Source organism: Schistocerca americana, chromosome 5 (genome assembly GCF_021461395.2).
Source record: "Schistocerca americana isolate TAMUIC-IGC-003095 chromosome 5, iqSchAmer2.1, whole genome shotgun sequence".
Lineage (NCBI taxonomy): Eukaryota > Metazoa > Arthropoda > Insecta > Orthoptera > Acrididae > Schistocerca > Schistocerca americana.
The window spans coordinates 56,340,389-56,364,960 of NC_060123.1; the positions used below are offsets into that span (position 1 = coordinate 56,340,389).

General features: G+C 44.9%; 1 protein-coding gene across 1 annotated transcript in view; it reads left to right on the forward strand.

Moving 5' to 3' along the window:
- The window catches only part of LOC124615649 (protein CASP-like), a 120,855-nt gene extending 96,621 nt beyond the window's left edge, over positions 1–24,234 (forward strand). The window contains exon 2 of the mRNA XM_047143662.1: positions 23,995–24,234. Within this exon, the coding sequence (XP_046999618.1) occupies positions 23,995–24,234 (240 nt within the window). The remainder of the gene's footprint in view (positions 1–23,994) is intronic.
- The last annotated feature ends 338 nt before the right edge of the window (positions 24,235–24,572 follow it).

Below are 24,572 nucleotides of genomic sequence, written 5' to 3' on the forward strand. Positions count from 1 at the left end.
ACTTTTGTACATAGGCATGGATAATAGTTCATCGTCGTAGATAAAATTTTTGTTTCAGAAAACTTCACTTCGTGACTTCCTGGCTGAAGAGCATGCTCTGTTACAGCAGATTTGTCTATTTTCCGTAGTCGACAAAGACTTCCTTTAGCCGTGTATTCACGCTTCTCTTGGTTGTTCCAATATAAACCTTACCACACGTACACAGGATTTTATGTACTCCACTTGCCTACAAAAATGGTTCAAATGGCTCTGAGCACTATGGGACTTAACATCTATGGTCATCAGTCCCCTAGAACTTAGAACTACTTAAACCTAACTAACCTAAGGACAGCACTTGCCTACAGGGGAGGGCCTTTATCCTTCACAAATCGGAGTGCTTCACATATTTTCTTTTTCGGTCTAAAAACTGGTCTAATGTCGTGTACAGTCTTTCCGATCTGATCCGTTACTTTTTTAATAAAAGGGAGAGCTACTATTTTCTTCCAGCGTCGTTTTTGAAGCTCGTCCTTGGGATTCCGTTATTTAATTGTAGAATTCTATTTACTACTTTCCCAAAGTAACCATCTTTCTCGAAAGCCTGCTTTAAACTTTTAATTCGGCGTCCAGATATCCCAGCGTGCAAATCCTTTTTGCTCTATAGACAAGTCTTTTAATGTCATCTCTATTTTGTTGTGGATGGTGATTAGAGTTCTTATATAAATATCTGCCTGTGTGCACTACTTTTCAAAAAACTTTAAGTTCCAAACTTCCATCTCATAACAAAAACATCCAAGAAATTCATTTTGTTGTTATTTTCTATTTCCATGGTGAATTGAATTTTTGGATTTATATTATTTAGAAAACCAAGGAATTCGTTCAAATCCTTTTTACCATATTGCCAGACGACAAATACGTCACCCACAAACCGATACCAGCAGACAAGAAATCGTCTCGCTGGTATCGGCAAGACTCATGGGAGCAGCAGGGCCGCTGAAGATGTCAAGCGCAGTTATTGGATGAAACGCTAGGAACAGAATAGTTTCGTGGACAATGATCTTATATCCCGAAAGGTTTACCAGCAGCACTAAACATGAACAATAATAATGCACTACTGTTGCCTTTCTACCAGTCACAGAGACTTGCAACTCTAACCACTTACGTACCGCCAACGGTGTCTGCGTGCTCGATGCTACACCGACATCCGGCCAAGCCTTCTGGCTGCCTGAATTTTTTTGTCCGGCTGTGTCCATACAGCTGTAGGTCCTACCGAGCAGAGCTACAGCTTCTGAAGTCTGGATCAGCACACCGCAAACGAACATCAGTTGTGAGTATAATCGCTGCCTCTAAATACATTGACGGAAAAAAATCACAACACCAAGAAGGAGTTAGGCGACATAAATGAAAGTTGCATAAAAAGTTCTCGGTTTACTTGCCGCGTCAAATTTGGATAAAATCGCAAGCTTTCGATGACTACCTCTCTCGTCTTCGTCAGGGGTAAAACTGACTGTCGTGGGACCGGTTAGGCTACCGATCTTATAAGCAGTGAACGGCTTCTCATTGGCTGGATGACGTCACGGTGAAAACGGCGCATACGGAGGTGGCGGCCTCTACAGGGCTATTACAAATGATTGAAGCGATTTCATAAATTCACTGTAGCTCCATTCATTGACATATGGTCACGACACACTACAGATACGTAGAAAAACTCGAAAAGTTTTGTTCGTCTGAAGCCGCACTTCTGGTTTCTGCCGCCAGAGCCCTCGATAGTGCAGTGAGACAAAATGGCGACAGGAGCCGAGAAAGCGTATGTCGTGCCTGAAATGCACTCACATCAGTCAGTCATAACAGTGCAACGACACTTCAGGACCAAGTTCAACAAAGATCCACCAACTGCTAACTCCATTCGGCGATGGTATGCGCAGTTTAAAGCTTCTGGATGCCTCTGTAAGGGGAAATCAACGGGTCGGCCTGCAGTGAGCGAAGAAACGGTTGAACGCGTGCGGGCAAGTTTCACGCGTAGCCCGCGGAAGTCGACGAATAAAGCAAGCAGGGAGCTAAACGTACCACAGGCGACGGTTTGGAAAATCTTACGGAAAAGGCTAAAGCAGAAGCCTTAACGTTTACAATTGCTACAAGCCCTGACACCCGATGACAAAGTCAAACGCTTTGAATTTTCGGCGCGGTTGCAACAGCTCATGGAAGAGGATGCGTTCAGTGCGAAACTTGTTTTCAGTGATGAAGCTACATTTATTCTTAATGGTGAAGTGTTTAAACCTCCTCTACCAAGAAACGTGCCAGAACTGCGAGCTCGCATCAACAATGCTTTCCAACTCATTGATGGGCACATGCTGCGCCGAGTGTGGGAGGAACTTGATTATCGGCTTGATGTCTGCCGAATCACTAAAGGGGCACATATCGAACATTTGTGAATGCCTAAAAAAACTTTTTGAGTTTTTGCATGTGTGTGCAAAGCATTGTGAAAATATCTCAAATAATAAAGTTATTGTAGAGCTGTGAAATCGCTTCAATCATTTGTAATAACCCTGTATGTCCACAGATTTGGTTTGCGCGGTTTATCCAGCGTTGCTTGCAGCGCCATCCATCGCAACAGGCGGAGAACTGCGAAGAATGTATGAAGTCTCCGTCTGCGCTCTTTCTTTATCAATACCGCGCTTCCATGCATTGCTGAGTGCATAAACGGAATCACTGTTGAAATTATTTTCACAGAGTCAAATTTCAACTGCTTCCCTGATGACAGAGTCCCAATAGTCTGAAGCGTGAAAAAGTAGCCTTGGTTCAAATGGCTCTGAGCGCTATGGGACTCAACTTCAGAGGTCATCAGTCCCCTAGGACTTAGAACTACTTAAACCTAAGTACATCACTCACATGCTCGAGGCAGGATTCGAACCTGTGACCGTAGGGGTCTCGCGGTTCCAGACTGTAGCGCCTAGAACCGCACCGCCTCTCCGGCCGGCAAGTAGTCTTGTTTCATCGAATAAAATCTTATGTTTATTTAACAAACTGTGCTCAGCCACTGCTGATTTTTCTACCTACCTGTATTTCCGGTGGCCGTGATGTTCCACACAGCGATCGGCAACAGTTCTTATAGACTGGCCCACATAATTTTTGCCACACTCGCAAGGAGTGCTGTAAATTCCCGGTACTCTGAGGCTGAGATTATCTTTCAAGGGTCGCAACATTTCCTTAATCTTCCCGGGTGGCCGGAAGACTGGTCTGATTCCCTGCCGGCTCAGGACTCAGCCAGTCTTGCTGGTCGTTGCACCGCAGAATGGTGTTGTTGTTGTTGTGGTCTTCAGTCCTGAGACTGGTTTGATGCAGCTCTCCATGCTACTCTATCCTGTGCAAGCTTCTTCATCTCCCAGTACCTACTGCAACCTACATCCTTCTGAATTTGCTTAGTTTATTGATCTCTTGGTCTCCCTCTAAGATTTTTACCCTCCACGCTGCCCTCCAATGCTAAATTTGTGATCCCTTGATGCTTCAAAACATGTCCTACCAACCGAACCCTTCTTCTAGTCAAGTTGTGCCACAAACTTCTCTTCTCCCCAATCCTATTCAATACCTCCTCATTAGTTACGTGATCTACCCACCTTATCTTCAGCATTCTTCTGTAGCACCACATTTCGAAAGCTTCTATTCTCTTCTTGTCCAAACTATTTATTGTCCATGTTTCACTTCCATACATGGCTACACCCCATACAAATGCTTTCAGAAACGACTTCCTGTCACTTAAATCTATACTCGATGTCAACAAATTTCTCTTCTTCAGAAACGATTTCCTTGCCATTGCCAGTCTACATTTTATATCCTCTCTACTTCGACCATCATCAGTTATTTTACTCCCTAAATAGCAAAACTCCTTTACTACTTTAAGTGTCTCATTTCCTAATCTAATCCCCTCAGCATCACCCGATTTAATTTGGCTACATTCCATTATCCTCGTTTTGCTTTTGTTGATGTTCATCTTATATCCTCCTTTCAAGACACTGTCCATTCCGTTCAACAGCTCTTCCAAGTCCTTTGCTGTCTCTGACAGAATTACAATGTCATCGGCGAACCTCAAAGTTTTTATTTCTTCTCCATGGATTTTAATACCTACTCCGAATTTTTCTTTTGTTTCTTTTACTGCTTGCTCAATGGTAGCCGCGCGGTTTGTTGATCCTCTTGATCTGTTCGAACAGCGTTCTTCCTAGGTTTCTTCGCCACAGTAGATCTGTTATCACGATCAGAATATCCATTTTCTCTGAATACCGTCGTCGGATGGCGCATTCCACTGACCACCATTTGCGACTTCAGTGGTGCCAAGCGAGAGCTCATTGGAGGGTAGGATACAGGTCTGTTGGGTTTCTGATGAAAGCTGGTTCTGCCTCGGTGCCAGTGATGACCGTGTGTTCCGTTAGGAGGCCAGTCGTGCGTCTGCAACCAACCTGTCTGCAGGCTAGATATGCTGGAACTACACCTGGAGTTACGGTCTTGGGTTCGATTTCGTGTGACAACAGGAGCGCCCTCGTAGCTGTTACAAACACCCTGACTGCAAATCTGTGCGTCAATCTTGTGATTCGACGAGCTGTGCTGCCGTTCATGAACGGCATTCCAGAGGGTGCTTTCCAACAGGATAACTCTCGCCCTATAGCGCTGTTGTAACCCTACATGTTTTCTGTTGTCTATCTGCTTGAGCCATAAGCTTCAGCCAGCCGGTGTGGCCGAGCGGTTATAGACGCTTCAGTCTGGAACCGCGCAACGCTTCTGTCGAAGGTTCGAATCCTGCCTCGAGCATGGATGTGTGTGATGTCCTTAGGTTAGTTAAGTTTAAGTAGTTCTAAGTTCTAGGGGACTGATGACCTCAGATGTTATTTTCCATAGCGCTCAGAGCCATTTGAACCATTTTGAGCCATAAGTTTCAGATATTTATATTCCTTTTTCCGGTCTGACAGAACGCTCTATCACTCTGTCATCTTATCGCTCACATTAAGACGATTTTCTGAGTAAACCATTCAGTAGCCGACATGATACAGTACCAGTTGTAATGTCTCTTGCAGCGGTCTCACCGCGATATTTTCAGAAATTCAATAAATTATATAACTCAGTACATATCTCGAAATATCTCTTTCTATCTTACCGATTTCTAAACTTTAATATACGATGATTATCAATGCAAAGTAGTTTCAAGCCCTATTATTCCTTGGAACGTGCATTTACTCCATGGAATAGCTTCTCTGCTATCTATGTTTTCTCTTCTGCAAAGAATGATTCAGATCTTGCGGATTAGCCGTGAAAGAACGGAGATGTATATGTATGTATTGTTGAGGTAGTCGCCATCTTGATGAGATTCTGTATGAGAAGGACTTTAATACACGAACTAAACTAAAGTAAGTGTCTTCGCGTATTATTTAACTGATTATTATTGACAGTGTCTGCTTACTACGCTGTGTTGCACGGGATCAATGGGGAACGTCTGATTTACACTGGACGAACCTGCCTTTTTGTATGCTCAAGATATCCAGTTACTTCAAATAAATAGGCTAACACGGTCTTACCAGCAGATCTCTGGTCTTCCCCATGTGATTACCGAAAGTTAATAATTATTACAAATGTTTTCAGGAGATCGACTGACAATTTTCGTCGCACCGAAACTTCGAAATTGCTTCACTGCCTTATGGAATTTAAGTTAAGCTCAATTTAATCAGGATAGAACAGTATTGAACTGTGTGAATGTGATAAGCCGGCATTGTGAATGAAAATTCCCTTAATATACGCATGTTTTTTACTATCCTGATCAGTGAAGCTAAATCAGGCCGGTGTGAGAGAGGTTTTTAAAATTTCAGATCCCACAAAAATATTAAACAGTTTATCGCAGAGCGACCTTCGCGCGTGCCAGATTCCGATCATCCTTGTTACGGGGAAGGCGGCAGCAACGCCTAGCCACGCTCGGACAGTGCCTCTTGGCTCCTGGTCTGCGTGGAAGACACCTGCCGCGCATTTCTTGCCCGCGAGAGCCGTTGCGGATGCAGAAGCCGCCCGGGCAATTCATGAAAATTCGGAATCGCGGAGGCGGCCATACGGTAGCAGCCACGGCCACACGCACGTGCCCTGCGTGCCGGCGACGCTCCCACGCGCTGTCACGCACCGCCCTGGTACGCACGATACGCAGCCAGCCCCGCCCTGGCCGCGTAGCGCCAAAATATGCGGCTTCCAGCGAACCGGGTGTCGCGGCCAACGGATATTGCAGCAGTCGCCACACAGTTGCCGTTTCAGTCACTGTTATTGTTAACTACGGCTTTCCTCAATTCGAAGACTGAATATCACTTTGCTAGGCATGGTCCTATAGGAGGACAAGTGCCCATCCATGCCTCCCTCAGACCTTTGAACTGACATCCTGCTACTTATACGGGCACTTACAGTTTCACTCCAGCAAAACTCAGCGCTTTTTCTGATTAACAAACATCGCACGAGCTGAAAGAAATGATGTGAGACAGATAAGCATCCTGGCACTGACTGGTTTCGAACTTGAGACTTTAAGACACGTAGTCTGTCGCTAATCAACTGAGCCACTGAGGGACACTTAAAACCATTAGCGAAACAAGCTATGCTTCACAATTGCTCTCCCCCTCTGCTCATTTCCTGCTTCCCTCCCTCTCTCTGTGCATCGCTTCCACCCCTTCACTATGTCCATTTCGTCACCCCCCCCCTTTCCGTCCTCTCACCACTTCCTCTGACCTTGATCCTTGTTTATTGTTACTGCAAACGAAACCTTCATTGGGGACTGACATCTTTAAATGATCATTGGTATACGGGGTATGTGAGAGAACTTTCCAGCTGCTGGGTCTGTGAGGACAGTATTTCGTATAGCTTTAATCTGCGAGTGGGTAGGTGCTAAGTTTCGGACATTCAGATTCCGTAGTAATACTCTAACCATAAGCTGATATGTCATAAAACACCTTCCCTCTTTTCTGTATCTTTGTTTGTACATTTTTTTAAAGAATTAGACATAGGGAGAAGGAATGTACAAGCTGGAGCAAATAAAAGTGGCCCGGAGAACAGAGTTACAGGGTACAAAGAAACACAGCAGAGGAAAGGAAATACAGTACTAACCTGACTATAGCACCTGCTGGAAGTGACCACCACTTATCTATTGGTGCCCTTGGGCTCTGGTCAGAAAGATGCTGAAGGTAGATCGAAGCTGAACTGCTGGAATTGCTACGAGCTCATCCGAAATGTTCTGCTGCAGTTCTTGAAAACTATGAGAGTTGTTGCAATGCACCTTAGATTTGAGGGCTCCCTACACAAAGTAATCGCACACTGACAGATCAGGTGACCTGGTTGACCAGCTAGGGCCGCTACCAGAATGACCTCTGCTAACGACTTTTGTCAGGCGCAAAGATTCTGTAATGTGTTCCAAGGTTCGGCCGGCTGCATGGGCCGTTGCTCCACCCTGTTGGAAGTAACTTTAGACCTTTTTATCCTCCTTTAATGCTGCCACAAATGGTTTCAACTTGTCCGGGCCACTTTTGTTTGCACCACACTGTATATGGGGAAAACAATTTGTCTAATGGTTCAAATGACCTGATACAGCAACTATAATTTACTGTCAAAAAGAAAAAGGAACCGCACTCTTTCGCCGCACAGCACAGCATTTTCTTTTTCACAGTCGTTTTTGACAGAATATCTGTACAAAGTTTTTTACAAAGTGCACAGCCTACGTCCGTGCAAACGTTTGCTTGACCATCATGTAAAAATGTGAAGTGAGTCGGTCAAGAACTTTTCGAAATTTTGCTAACATCGTTTCCTCTTCTATATTAAGTATATGTTTATATATTATGGGTATTAAAAATATGTTGCCTATGTAGGTCCGAATGTTCATTAGAACATCGAGCAAAAATTTTAAGCAAATCCGTCAAATATTTTTTGAGATGTTTGTTAATGGTTTTAAACAACTACTTGCCTTTATGTAGTAGTATTGATCTGTTCGGAAAAGATATCTGTATGGTGCGAAAATTGGCAATTGACCCTAAGTAATGAAAAGTATGAGATCATCCACACGAGTGCTAAAAGGAATCCGTTAAACTTCGGTTGCACGATGAATCAATCAAATCTGAAGACTGTAGATTCAACTAAATATCTAGGAATTACAATTTTTGTGGGCGAGGCAAATCAAAGACTGCATTTCAATGGCAGAATACCTTACCAGATCGGGTTAACGGATTACATCTAGAAAGTTCAAAGAAAGGCAGCACGTTGTGTATTATCAAGAAACATGGGAGAGAGTATCACGGATATGGTACCGGATTTGAGGTAGACATCATTAAAACGAAGGCGTTTTTCGTTGCGCTCGATTTTCTCACAAAATTTCAATCATCGACTTTTTCCATCGAATGCGAATATATTTTGTTGACGCGGCCTCACTTAGGGAGAAACGATCATCACAATAAAATAAGGGAAATTGGAGCTCGCACAGAAAGATGTAGGTGTTCGTTTTTTCCGCACGTTATTCGAGAGTGGAATAACAGAGAATTATTGTGAAGGTGGTTCGATGAACCCTCTGCCAGGCACTTAAGTGTGATTTGCATAGTAGATTAAGATGTAGATGCAGATAACCAAAAGATCAAAATGTAGTCAGCCGTGAAACTGATGGGGCTTTCCTTTTCAATTACAGAAGGAGGCTTCTGTTTGAATGCCATTAGGCATTAGGTGCCCCAGATCTTTTTAATCTGCCAGGAAGTTTCAAAAAATGCAATTGAGTAACGCACTGATCTGTATCGCAGAAATATTTCAGTTTATTACATTATGCAGACAGGTTGAGATGTCCATACAACGTAATATTTTACCTTTATGTCCTCTTCTCTCTTAATGTTGAGGTGATTCCGTCTCCTTTCTGCTGTTACTACCCGCTTGTCCAGTTTAAACAGTTCACCAATCTGACGTCTGTTCCACACCACGTCTGCGCAATGGGTCGTCCGCTAGCTCAGTACTCAAGGCTTGTGTTTACTACTACAAAGTTTTCCTGTTTGTGTTCCCGGTCGCGCAGCACGGGGAATAGCTTTTATGAAATTTATGTAACAATTTCCACGCATTATTAATATGTAATTTCTCCCCCCCCCCTCCCCATTTTTATTGCACTCCACACGTTTCAAGATTCTGGTGTCCTGTACTGATGTCCGTTTCTTTCGGATTTTCTTAGCGGGGGCGTTAGCATGACCTGAGGTGACTACTTGATTTTGTTTCTAAGTAACGTCCTGTTATCTTTTTTAATTAATTTTAATTTAGAAATTTTAGTCGCGTAGTTGCTTATATGATACTTCACTCTTGAGGATTCCCTCCCATTCTCGTGTAACACAATATTTTCATTATTACGCTTTACACCAGATGATGGAACTTTAAGTGTTCCGAAATCGGTGATGTACACAATAAAAGATTGTGGATCAAGCAGATGTTCTGCGGTTTCTTCATTTTACAAAATGGGCTTATACTGTTGCAGCTGTCCCGTAAGTAGAACTCTTTGTTACTTTACTGTGTGTGAACCATACGGCTACTGCCTCACTTTACATCTGGGACGTCGATGAAGTGTTCCAACAAGTATCCTGTTATTTAAATGAGTTAATCTACTGCAGGTCGAGTTTAAGTTAATTGAGAATAGCATGCGGTCTGCACTGCCGTGTGGTTCAGTGTTCTCGTCTTTAACGTATTCACGAGCTTACCACGTGAGCATATTAATATCGACTACATCAAAGTCGGTTATTGATGAAGCATGTCTCCTTGTGCGAGATTCCATCTGCGTCGCCACCTGTACTCCACAAGCCATTGCGCAGTGCGTGCCGGAGGTCACTTGGCATCAATATTAGTTATTTTTGTCCTTTTCCACATGCACACTGACCGATGAAAGTATTGTATTACCTCTGAATACTTGATATACTCCAGAAGACTAAAAGTATACCTCGATTCTTGTAGTGGGATACAATGAAGTTCCTCCTCTTTTTTTACGGACAAAATCTGAATTTATTCACTTTTAAAGAGAGAAGCGATTCATAAAACCCAATAGAAATTTGGTGGACATCTTCCTGCGTTTCTTTATGATATAACGAGGATACTCTCCTGTACATAACAGCTTCGTCAGCGAACAGTCCCTTAATACGTCAGACCCTCAGTGACAAAGCGTTTATGAATACTCAGAACATGAGAGGTGCTATCACACTTCATTATGCGCAATTTAAGAAATTTAAATCTTTTTCCCTGTTCACACTATACAGATTATCAAAAGTATGGATAAATAACAAACTAAGACGGTAGCACAAGATGAACATGCAGTTATGTAATATAAATGTAAGTGAATGTATTTATCTGTATGATCTTGCAATGGACAAAGAAATGAAGCTTTGTAAATATACTTGTAGGAGCATAAGGGTATTAAAACTCCATTGACTTGCACCAAGTAACAGAACCATGAGCCCCATTGTAAATAAGGCTACTGTATACTGTCTCCCTAAATAAAGAGACTTATTTCCGACAGTATACAGTTTTTGTTGTTGTTGTTGTTGTTGTTGTTGTGGTCTTCAGTCCTGAGACTGGTTTGATGCAGCTCTCCATGCTACCCTATCCTGTGCAAGTTTCTTCATCTCCCAGTACCTACTGCAACCTACATCCTTCTGAATCTGCTTAGAACGCCAGTTTTCTTTCTCCTGATAACAACTTCCTTCTGAGTAGTCCCCGCCCGGAGATCCGAATGGGGGACTATTTTACCTCCGGAATATTTTATACCCAACGGTAATTATGTTTCTGTTGAGTATTCGCGGTGAGTTATAAGATTCTGGTTTCCAAATATTCATCGAGCTAATCGTATATCTGTGAATATATTACTTACGGTTGTGTCTTTATTTATAGTGGAAGATGTGGCTGAATGTCGAACGCCTTTTGCGCATCTTCGAAGACCGAAGCTACGTGTTTCCTGTATCTCCTTTGTTCAAGTTTCTTATCTGAGAATAAAGATTTCTGTGCTTTTCCTAATCGCTTGCTGATTCTGTGTGAACAGCTTTTGTTCCTCCAGGAACACCATAATGTTTAAGCTAACAGACGGACGTTACTGGCGATGGTCCGTAATTCTGTGCATTCGCTGTCAACCCTTTTTGAAAACCGGAATGTCTCAGGCTGTTTTACAGTCATGTAGGACGATTCCATGCGCGAGTTTCCCAATAAACTTAGTTGAAATTACAATGAAATGGACATCCTTAGCTGCTTACAGGCGTTGACATACGTCAACGGGGACAGATGAAAATGTGTGCACCGACCGGGACTCGAATCCGGGATCTGCTGCTTACATGGCAGGCGATCTATCCATCTGAGCCACCGAGGACACAGGGGATAGCGCGACTGCAGGGACTTATCTCTGGCATGCCTCCCGCGAAACCCACATTCTCAACGTATTGTCCCGCACTACATTCGTAGTGACCCCGCCCATTATACTCATTACTCGCGGCGCGTTGCCGATTCCCGTAAGAGTTCGGGCACTGTTTGTGCATTCGTACAGAAGAAGAAGATGGTCAAGTGGCCGGTGAGCCTTATATATCTATATATATATACACTCCTGGAAATGGAAAAAAGAACACATTGACACCGGTGTGTCAGACCCACCATACTTGCTCCGGACACTGCGAGAGGGCTGTACAAGCAATGATCACACGCACGGCACAGCGGACACACCAGGAACCGCGGTGTTGGCCGTCGAATGGCGCTAGCTGCGCAGCATTTGTGCACCGCCGCCGTCAGTGTCAGCCAGTTTGCCGTGGCATACGGAGCTCCATCGCAGTCTTTAACACTGGTAGCATGCCGCGTCAGCGTGGACGTGAACCGTATGTGCAGTTGACGGACTTTGAGCGAGGGCGTATAGTGGGCATGCGGGAGGCCGGGTGGACGTACCGCCGAATTGCTCAACACGTGGGGCGTGAGGTCTCCACAGTACATCGATGTTGTCGCCAGTGGTCGGCGGAAGGTGCACGTGCCCGTCGACCTGGGACCGGACCGCAGCGACGCACGGATGCACGCCAAGACCGTAGGATCCTACGCAGTGCCGTAGGGGACCGCACCGCCACTTCCCAGCAAATTAGGGACACTGTTGCTCCTGGGGTATCGCCGAGGACCATTCGCAACCGTCTCCATGAAGCTGGGCTACGGTCCCGCACACCGTTAGGCCGTCTTCCGCTCACGCCCCAACATCGTGCAGCCCGCCTCGAGTGGTGTCGCGACAGGCGTGAATGGAGGGACGAATGAAGACGTGTCGTCTTCAGCGATGAGAGTCACTTCTGCCTTGGTGCCAATGATGGTCGTATGCGTGTTTGGCGCCGTGCAGGTGAGCGCCACAATCAGGACTGCATACGACCGAGGCACACAGGGCCAACACCCGGCATCATGGTGTGGGGAGCGATCTCCTACACTGGCCGTACACCACTGGTGATCGTCGAGGGGACACTGAATAGTGCACGGTACATCCAAACCGTCATCGAACCCATCGTTCTACCATTCCTAGACCGGCAAGGGAACCTGCTGTTCCAACAGGACAATGCACGTCCGCATGTATCCCGTGCCACCCAACGTGCTCTAGAAGGTGTAAGTCAACTACCCTGGCCAGCAAGATCTCGGGATCTGTCCCCCATTGAGCATGTTTGGGACTGGATGAAGCGTCGTCTCACGCGGTCTGCACGTCCAGCACGAACGCTGGTCCAACTGAGGCGCCAGGTGGAAATGGCATGGCAAGCCGTTCCACAGGACTACATCCAGCATCTCTACGATCGTCTCCATGGGAGAATAGCAGCCTGCATTGCTGCGAAAGGTGGATATACACTGTACTAGTGCCGACATTGTGCATGCTCTGTTGCCTGTGTCTATGTGCCTGTGGTTCTGTCAGTGTGATCATGTGATGTATCTGACCCCAGGAATGTGTCAATAAAGTTTCCCCTTCCTGGGACAATGAATTCACGGTGTTCTTATTTCAATTTCCAGGAGTGTGTATATATATATATACTAAGATGGTATACGTTCTTTCGGACATGTCCGATAGAACAGATACCATCTTTGTATATATAAACTTAGTTGACTTCGCAGCGTTATTCCATATAAACGCAAATATAAGTTCGCCAGTGCGTGGTAAATTGATCACTTTGAGTGGGTACTTACTATAACCTATGTTTGAAATGATCAAAAGATGGTGTGATGAATAGTCTCTCAGTGTGCGATACATTTCTAAATGTGGAAAATCATTTTATGGTTTTGTGTTTGTCGTCTTGGGTTGTTGGACTAAGTGAAATATCACACACGGTGTATTCGGACAGGTTGGTACTTAAGTGGGGTGGCTATCTGAAGCCTTTATTCAGGCGAAAATTTACCTCTTTGAACAGTTTGTGGGAGTTATTGCGGAAATTTCGTGAACTGCAGCAAATCCCAAGCTTAATGAACAGTTGTTTCAAATGGAAACTAGGGATAGGAGTCTACTACTTTAGAGGATATGCATTTTCCAGCCAGTATTAAGAATGTGTTAATTTCATTTGATACAAATATTTTGTTAGGGTGTCGTTGACAACCAAATAAATGAGGTTTTGCGCCTCAGCAAAGTGCACTGGTGTTGGGCTTGCTGATACCAGATCCTCCTGCTGCATCACGATGTCTGAAGAGATGGTGTACTCGTAAATGAGACTGTAAGGGACCAGAATCATCGGCTACTTAGCTCCATATGCACTGACGACATCTTGGTTGTCACAGAACCCCATTTCAACATAGCAGTTTTGCTTCAGCCAGTTCCCACACGAAAACGTTTGAGTGACCTCCATGTTGGTCATGGCAGTTCCTTTCCTGGAACCTCTTTTGGTGGTATCCAATCACATAGAGCTCTGTCCTGACAGCAATGAAGTCTCTCTTTGGGCCGGCCGGAGTGGCCGAGCGGTTAAAGGCGCTACAGTCTGGAACCGCACGACCGCTACGGTCGCAGGTTCGAATCCTGCCTCGGGCATGGATGTGTGTGCTGTCCTTAGGTTAGTTAGGTTTAAGTAGTTCTAAGTTCTAGGGGACTTATGACCATAGCAGTTGAGTCCCATAGTGCTCAGAGCCATTTGAAGTCTCTCTTTGACTTCATTAAGAGGGCAATATTCGAGATAAGAGTTTCCCTGCTGAGAAGGTGCTAAGCAACACTTTAGTGCTGATGAAGCGGGTGTCTGTCAGCAGTGTTGGCTTTTCTCCTTACGGATTTGGCTGTTACTGTCCATCTGACAGCAGTTGATGCCATTCTGGTCAGAAGTTGTATGTTCTCCCTTGCAGCTGGCACATGTTAGTAGTGGAACAAGGGGGACATCAGTGCGTTTTGTTAGTGCAGGTTGCCTACATTAGGGGAAAGTATGCGCTCAGGGGAAAACCTATTGTTCTCCTTTGATTCACAAGTCATCAACCTATTGTTCTGCTAAGTGGATTAATACCCCTGGGGATATCCTTCCAGTTTATTGACAGGTCCTTATACTATTGTTCCCCTCCCCCTGCCCCCCCATCCATCAGGAAACCTCCAACCCACCCACTCCCCCTCACTGATACAAGTGCACTTTCAGGTCTGAGTTATTCGAATAGCCCCCTCTCATTCTTATCAATGTAATTGACTATTTTATTAAATTGGTCAATCAATTAACCTCTCCCCCACTGGTAACCCCCTCCTGTCCCCCTTCCATTTGGTGGGAAAAAAGGTCACATGGGCTTCCTCTACTAACCTAAGTCATCTAATCACCGGCTCTTCCTTGGAATTGGTGGGAAGAGGACTCAGTCTGTGCTGAGCTGCTGGATAGAATGGACATAAGTCTTTATTTTGCATGCATTGTTTACTTAAACTATTTGAGTTGTTGTAGGCAGTAGCTCCATCCTGTCAGTTCACAATGAGGTCCGGATTCCAACTGACATAGTACACAGTACTGCCCGCAGAGGGTGCTGCCATCCCTCCCATTCCTCCCCTTCCCATGACGTAATCCAAGATGGCGGTCTGGGGAAAATGGCGGGAAAAGGACTCAGAGTGTATGTTATTCATTTTCAGTCGGAAGTTGGAACAATTTAATTAGCAATGTAGTTCATTTTTTTATGCTGATACAAAACACTTTCCCTGACATGCTTGGGGTCACAATACATTGCCTATAGACCCGCAGACTGCTTGTAAATTACCGAAATAATGCAGTATACTGATGTACAGACACGTAATCAACTCATAAAGTGTCAAAATAATGCATGTTCAAATGGCTCTGAGCACTATGGGACTTAACTTCTAAGGTCATCAGTCCCCTAGAACTTAGAACTACTTAAACCTAACTAACCTAAGGACATCACACACATCCATGCCTGAGGCAGGATTCGAACCTGCGACCGTAGCGGTCGCGCAGTTCCAAGCTGTAGCCCCTAGAACCGCTCGGCCAACCCGGCTGGCAAAATAATGCATGTAAAACGCTCTTTAAACGTGCTCACTAATTGTAAACAGGCAAAATAATGCAGTGCACAAACACTGATTGCACGTAAAAACGCTTTCAAACTATCGTTAAGAAATTCGACCTCATTGGGTTGGCTTGGGGTTGATTTGGGGAAAGAGACCAAATAGTGAGGTCATTGGTCTCATTAGATTAGGGAAGGATGGGGAAGGAAGTAGGGCATGCCCTGTGAACACAACCATCCTGGCATTCGCCTGAAGCGATTTTAGGGAAATCATGGTAAACCTAAATCAGGATGGCCAGATGCGGGATTGAATCAATCGTCCTCCCAAATGAGAGCCCAGTCTGCTATCCACTGCGCCACCTTGCTTTCTGTCCAGCTGCATTGAATCAGTTAACTGTTCCCTACAGAGTTCCATGGCAGAATGGTGAATGGATGTGTTGAGTGCACACGCCCTTCTAGCCTGTCCCACATGCAAGACACCTCTGGCTGTGCTCACCGTTGCTGGCTTGGTAACACATAGCCTTTGTACCTATGGGTCCAGCGAGATGCTTGCCTAGCGACTAGCCATTGCAAGCACAGCTAAAATGTTGGCAGTGTTATACTGATGTCTCATGTCTATGTAAATAACAGCTAAGTCTCCCTCTGGATGTGCTATAGTAATCCTTTGCAGTGCTTTCGGAAACTGTTTACGAAAATATCCCACAATAACACAGGATGCAGTCTCCCTAGCAATCCTAATGGGACAGCCCATCCATTACGTATCAACCCTTCCCAGAGGACGTAAAGTGATGCAGAAATAGTTAACGGTCTCTTTTGTTGTTGTAGGAGCTTTTGTGATGCCTCAGCTTGCCTGCATGGAAATTCTTGTCCTAACAGGACCTGCTTACGAAAATATCCCAGAATAACGCCGAATGCATTCTTCCTGATGGACCAAACGAGGCACCCCGCCGATCACATGTTACCCTTCTTGGCACCCCACCCATCACATATTACCCTTCTTGGAAATAGTAACGTCCTGCTTTCAACAAATGTCTCAGTAATGGTAAACGTTTGCTCATGTTTGCATTGCTAAAAGTCTTCATCATGTCTGTGCATGCTTGTGAAAACAGTGTTAGTCATAAAAGCATCCCTGTTGTTTGGAAAAAGAGCACTGCCTAAGCACAGACGGGAAAATCTTAACAATTACGCCAGCAAAACTCGAAGCACTGTCCTAGAGAAGAGAAAGTGGCTGGAATTTTCAGTATCCTACAGCTGCTGGTCTGGAGATGTCCTAATGCCACAATGCCAAACGAGGGACAGATCCTGCAGGAGATGGATGGTCTGCTCAACTTATCTTTGAACACTTGAGCAAAGAAGACATTACGTTACTCTCAGAACTTTCTGTAAATACCTTACCCCCATCTTGATTGAACAATCCTGTAGAGGCTCCTATGCAATAGCACAAAAGATGTGTTGTGAATGAATGGAGCATTAAGATTGCCTCTTACTGAATTTACCCACAAAATTACTGATGCTGCTGGTGTGGGGGCACTGTCAGCCTTTTTGCTCTGCAGACGAGACTTTCAGTGGCAAAACTATTTTGTATAGATCGCGATATCGCACTGACAGTGAAGCCCTGCAAAAGTGATCTACAGACCATGAAATACAGAAAGACACTTCCACAATTACACTGCTCTGCCACTGACAACAAAAGCTTGAATATTTCAGTGTGAAACTGATCTCTAACCCAGCTACATCGCCATATACCGTATCGATAAGTAAACACAGAATTCGTCACTTGCGCCATACAAAATCGACACTTCTGCATCCTGCATATAGCTATCGCCACCAGACACTCGTACATATACTACAAAGACAGATAGCATAAGCACATGCATCTTACCTACTCTGGTCACAAGACATCTGCCCCCACACTCACTGGCCCAATGCATGACCAGTGTGCTCTAAGTGGACCAAGGTCACTCTCCATACTGTTGTGCAAAGGCTGGGTCAGTTCCCCTCAGCACGAAGGCGTTACTGTTTCTGGCCCCGACCTGCTTGCTAGTGCTTTTACACCCATCTCCAGACACTGTGATTACAAGAACATAAGTATTTTCACATTGTTTGCTAGAATATCACCCCAACATTCTATCATCATTATTCTGTAACATCCAACAGAGAAAATTACGAACTATAAAAGCTCCACTAACTTCACCCGATACAGAACACAATTAGATTTTTACTGCATTTCTCTCTTCTGTTATAACAAAAACAAACACCGTATGTGTGCCGGCATCGAGCATATGCAGCGATCCTATTAAAAATACAGCTACTGATCCGTTGCACAGACTGTTGTAAAGTGTCACTGCCCATACTGTAGATCAAGGAGAATCATATCCCACAGAATGTCCGGCAGGAGTGGCCGAGCGATTCTAGGTGCTACAGTCTGGAACCGTGCTACAGCTACAGTCACAGGTTCGAATCCTGCCTCGGGCATGGGTGTGAATGATGTCCTTAGGTTAGTTAAGTTTATGTAGTTCTAAATTCTAGGGGACTGATGACCTCAGAAGTTAAGTCCCATAGTGCTCAGAGCCATTTGAACCATTTAAACCCAGAGACTGTCAGTCACAATAAAGGGTTCCTGGTTTCTTGCATGATACATTTTTTTCTACTATAACATGTTTTGTACACTGCTATACTTTTTTTTCTGCCCTGACTTCGACGTCTGTGTCAGGTTCAAAACTAACATTAACACTTTCTGTTCGATTGCTTCTGACAGAAAACAAGACGTTGCATCGAGTAAAGCATGTTGTTGCTGCTGCTGCTACCACAACACACACACACACACACACACACACACACACACACACACACACTATATGATTTTAAATAAAAGACATTCACAACATAAGGAAACTGGAAGAGTATTGCGGCGTTGTAGAGCATTTCCAAACTACTGTGCAAAGGTGCTTGACGACCACTACATTTAAACTCATCTGTCACAGATGAGATGACTGATGATTCAGTGTTCCATTTAGATTGATTCTTCATATTGCAGTCAAGTGGGTGATCACTGTTTCGGTGGTAGCCATCTGTAGAAGGTGTTGCGCCTCCACCAAGACTCTTTTTCCATCTCAAACAAGCGATCTCAGTCAAACTTTATGTGGTAATCAACACCGTACCAGTGGACGCATGAGATTGAAAAGACACCATCGATGTACTGTAATAATAAGCATCACAATTGATCTTGCGAACAGTTTCAGTAATTTTACAGTAATTTCAACACCGACCAATGATGCGACAGCATGCTTCCCAATTTCATTATCATCGCTAAACTGCCCCTCCTCTACTTTGCAAGTACCATTGCAAATGTAGATAGATGGCTGTGCAGTACGTCCATTCATTGTTAATTCTCAAACTTACACACTATGTGATAAAAAGGATCCGGACGCCCCCCCCCCCCTCCCCAAAACATACGTTTTTCATGTTGGGTGCATTATGTTGCCACCTACTGCCAGGTACTCCACATCAGCGACCTCAGTAACCGTTAGACATTGAGAGAGAGCAGAATGGGGCGCTCCAAGGAACTCACGGATTTCGAACATGGTCCGATGTGATAGTGAAGTGGAAATGTGAAGAGACACATACAGCAGAAAAGCGTACAGGCCGACCTTGTCTGTTGACCGACAGAGAGGGTTTTAATGTGTAATAGGCAGACATCTATCCAGACCCATCACACAGGAATTGCAAACTGGATCAGGATCCACTGCAAGTACTACGACAGATACGTGGAAGGTGAGAAAACATGGATTTCATGGTGAAGCAGCTGCTCATAAGCCACACATCATGCCGGTAAACGCCAAACGAAAGCTCTGACAACAACAAAAAGAGACTACATGAAGGATGGGCTGTCCCATTAGGATCGCTAGAAAGAATACACCCTGTGTTAATTTGGGATATTTTAATAAACAGTTTTTGAAATGATTGCAAAATATTTCTATAGTGCATCCTAAGGGAGTCTTGGCTGTTATGCACATAGACATGAGACGTCAGTATATCAATGATAACCTTTTATCTGCACTTGCGAGTGTGAGTCGCTAGGCAAACATCTCGCTGGACCCACAGGTATGAAGGCTATGTGTCACCACATCAGCAATGGTGCATAGGTAAACATGTGTGTGCTGCCAGAGGTGCTTTCATGTGGGACAGGCTGACCTGTGTGTGCTTGGAACTCTGCAGGGAATAGTTCGCTGACAGAATGTGGTCAATTTGTTAACGATAGCTCGAAAGCGTTTTTATGTGTAATGACTGTTTGTGCACTACATAATTTTGGCTGTTTAAGCGCTGATAGCATGTTTGCAGAGCTCTATACATACATTATTTTTCGCCAGTTTCACGTGCAGTGAACGTGTCTACATAAGTTTACTGCATTATTTTGTGAACGTGTCTGTAGGCTGGGCAATGCATTACTTGGACAGTTTACAATTATAGACCATGTTTGCAGAGCGTTTTACATGTATTACTTTGCCAATTTACGAGTTGTTTGTGTGTCTGTACATCAGTGTACTGCATTATTTCGGTAATTTACGAGCAGTTTTCAGTCCTGTAGGCTATGTATTGTGACCTAAAGCACGTCAGGGCGAGTGTTTTGTATCGGTGTAATAAATATAAACTATGTGAAATCCATCCCTAAATAAATTTTTCCAACTTCCCACTAAAAATAAATAAAGAACATTCCTTCCTCTCTAGCAGCTGGACACCGACTGGTACTTTCCTCGCCATTTATCCCCAGACCGCCATCTTGGATTACGTTTTGGGAAGTGGAGAGGGGGAGAGATGACAGGACCCTCTGGGGACAGTACTGTGTACTAGGTCAGTTGGACTCTGGACCTCATGGTAAACACACAAGATGGAGCTACCGCCTATGACCATACAAATTGTTTAAGTGAACAATGCATACAAAATATAGACTTATGTTGATTCTATCCAGCAGGCCAGCACAGTCTGAGTCCTTTTCCCACCAATTCCAAGGAAGATGTGGCTGTCTGGATGACTTAGGTTAGTGGAGGTAGCCCAAGTGACCTTTTTTCTGCCAAAATTTTCCAGCCATTTTCTTGGGGAGAGGTGGGGAGAGGGGAGGGAGGGGGTTACTAGAGGGGCAGGATTAGTAAATTGATCAATTTAATTAAGTAGTCATTCAAATTGATAAGTGTGAGAAGTGGCTATTTGAATAACTGATACCTGAAAGTGTACCTGTATCAGCGGGGGGAGGGGGTGGGTTGGAGGTTTCCTGAGGGGTTGGGTGGTGCCGTGGTGGGGGGAGGGGAACAATAGGTTAAAGACCCGTCAATCAAATGGAAGGATATCCCCAGGGTGTCTTAATCCACTTAGCTCAACAATAGGATAATGACCTTCGAATCAAAGGAGAATGACAGGTTTACCCCTGAGTGCATACTTGCCCCTTAGTAGGCCACCTACACTAACAAAGTGCACTGATGCCCCCCCCCCCCTGGTCCCCTGGTCCCACTACTCATATTCACTGCTGAGCCAGAACATTATGACCACAACCCACGGCGAGATTGAATGCCCCCTTGCTGTACTGCTGCCATGTGACGCATTGATAGAGTATAGGGTGATTCAAAAAGAATACCACAACTTTAGGAATTTAAAACTCTGCAACGACAAAAGGCAGAGCTAAGCACTATCTGTCGGCGAATTAAGGGAGCTATAAAGTTTCATTTGGTTGTACATTTGTTCGCTTGAGGCGCTGTTGACTAGGCGTCAGCGTCAGTTGATGCTAAGATGGCGACCGCTCAACAGAAAGCTTTTTGTGTTATTGAGTACAGCAGAAGTGAATCGACGACAGTTCTTCAGCGTGCATTTCGAACGAAGTATGGTGTTAAACCTCCTGATAGGTGGTGTATTAAACGATGGTATAAACAGTTTACAGAGAATGGGTGTTTGTGCAAAAGGAAAAGTTCTGGACGGCCGAGAACGAGTGATGAAAATGTAGCACGCATCCAGCAAGCATTTGTTCGCAGCCCAGGAAAATCGACTCGCAGAGCTAGCAGAGAGCTGCAAATTCCACAATCAACTGTATGGAGAGTCCTACGAAAAAGGTTAGTTATGAAACCAGGCAGCCCGTGACAGAGCGCTTCATCACTGGCCTCCAAGAAGCCCTGATCTTACCCCCTGCGATTTTCTCTTATGGGGGTATGTTAAGGATATGGTGTTTCGGCCACCTCTCCCAGCCACCATTGATGATTTGAAACGAGAAATAACAGCAGCTATCCAAACTGTTACGCCTGATATGCTACAGAGAGTGTGGAACGAGTTGTAGTATCGGGTTGATATTGCTCGTGTGTCTGGAGGGGGCCATATTGAACATCCCTGAACTTGTTTTTGAGTGAAAAAAAAACTTTTTAAATACTCTTTGTAATGATGTATAACAGAAGGTTATATTATGTTTCTTTCATTAAATACATATTTTTAAAGTTGTGGTATTCTTTTTGAATCACCCTGTATATAAACGGGCAGGGACTAATGGAGAAATATCTTGGCGGCAATATGGGTCGCAAATGGGGAAACCTCTGATGTAGGCGACTTTGAAAAAGGGTAGTGGTTATGGCCCGAACCCTGGGACTAATCGACTTGGAAACGGCGAACCTGGTCGGCTTTTAGCGAGCTATTGTCGTTAGTATCGATAATGCTGGTGCAGAATTGAACATAGGGCTCCACAGCAGATGACCTAAACGTGATTCCCTGTTGACGCAGCGTCATCGCAAATTGCGATTGCGGTAAGCATGACGTCACCGACTTGGGTTCGCGGATGAATGGTAATGTCTGGTCGGACGAATCACACTTCTTAAACTCTAGATCGATGGCCGTGTTCGGATACGCCGTCAACCATGCAAACCGCTGCTCGAAACATGCATTGGGATCACTGTTATGCTATGGGGAGTTCCACCTAGGCGTCCATGAGAGCTATGTTAGTAGTAGAAGGTATCGTGACAGCTTTGGACTGCGTAAACGTTATGGTGGAAGGCCTGCATCCCTTCATGTTAATGTATTCGCCGACGTCAAAGGTATTTTCCAGTTATATAAGCGTCCGTGCTACAGTGAAATGAGGTGCGATGTAGTGAACTCAAGTTGATGTCTCGGTCACCAGATTCGCACGATGTGAACTCGAAGGAATATACCTGTGACGCTAACGGGAGCCAGCTCTGCGCAGCCTCGAACCACAAGCCCGTAATTTACGGTACTTGCCTAACGTTTGGCTGGGAATATAGAGTCAGATATGTCTGCAAACCTACCAACGACTTGTCTAATCCGCGCCACGCAGAAACACTCCTGCGTCGCAGTCCAAAGTGGACCAAAGGCGTTCACAATACAGGGTGATTCAAAAAGAATACCACAACTTTAGGAATTTAAAACTCTGCAACGACAAAAGGCAGAGCTAAGCACTATCTGTCGGCGAATTAAGGGAGCTATAAAGTTTCATTTAGTTGTACATTTGTTCGCTTGAGGCGCTGTTGACTAGGCGTCAGCGTCAGTTGATGCTAAGATGGCGACCGCTCAACAGAAAGCTTTTTGTGTTATTGAGTACGGCAGAAGTGAATCGACGACAGTTGTTCAGCGTGCATTTCGAACGAAGTATGGTATTAAACCTCCTGATAGGTGGTGTATTAAACGTGCCATTTCAGCCAATAAAGTTTTTGGTCCCTTTTTCTTCGAAAGTGCTACTGTAACTGGACTACAGTATCTGGAGATGTTAGAGAATTGGCTGTTCCCTCAACTCGAACAAGAAGCACAACAATTCATATTTCAGCAGGATGGAGCGCCACCACTTTGGCACTTATCTGTCCGTAACTACCTGAACGTCAACTACCCGAGGCGATGGATCGGCCACCAGGCAGCCCGTGACAGAGCACTTCATCACTGGCATCCAAGAAGCCCTGATCTTACCCCCTGCGATTTTTTCTTATGGGGGTATGTTAAGGATATGGTGTTTCGGCCACCTCTCCCAGCCACCATTGATGATTTGAAGCGAGAAATAACAGCAGCTATCCAAACTGTTACGCCTGATATGCTACAGAGAGTGTGGAACGAGTTGGAGTATCGGGTTGATATTGCTCGAGTGTCTGGAGGGGGCCATATTGAACATCTCTGAACTTGTTTTTGAGTGAAAAAAAACCATTTTAAATACTCTTTGTAATGATGTATAACAGAAGGTTATATTATGTTTCTTTCATTAAATACACATTTTTAAAGTTGTGGTATTCTTTTTGAATCACCCTGTATTTTGGCTCGTCATTGAATCTCTCTAGCTACTGGGCAAGCAACGATCGTCCGCCTCTTAGGATCCCCCACTAGAGTTACTCTGTTCCCATTTACCACGTGGGAGAACTTTGCTACTAGCGTTCGGAAATCATGCACTGAAACACCAGTGACACTTTGAGACAGTTCTGGAGGCTTGCTCTCACATGCTGATGGTTAAGGTAGACACCCGCGAACAGCAGCAAATCCGGGTTCGAGTCCTGGTCTGGCAGAAATTTTCAGGTGTCAGTAAATATTCATTAGCTGAGAGAGTCTGTGTCAAGAGAACAGGTGCGGCCGCGACTTGGTGGGCGCGTCTTCACGTGTCCTTTCCGGGGGGCCGCTGTAGACGCGAGACCAAACAGGACGGGACGGACGAGGGAGAGGCGCGGCCCGGCGACGCCCACGGCGTGCCCGCAGGTGCAGCTGCAAGTGGGCGGCGCCGCCCACACGTGGCCGCCGGAAGCACAAGGCGGCAGCGCGTCCCTACACGACACGCACTGACAGGCGGTAGCGGCGTTTTACATGCAAATCTCCTGCTGGAGAACACAGGTCGTTGGGAAATCTTCAACAGTCAGGACGTACCAACCGGGTACCAACACCATGACAAAATGCATAAGGCGTGTGTCTACTAGCAAGTACCTTCGGCAAGCACTTGCTGAGGTGTTTACATTAGAAAAATAACTTGCACAAGTTCACTTCCGCAGGTCGCTTGGGCAAGCTAACTTCAGGAACTTAATGCAAGTACTTGCAGTAATGTTTCCATTAGATTCCTAATGTTTAATTCTCTTCAATTCGTTTTTCCACTGAAAAAGTTCTTATTAATCGACGCAATGAAGACT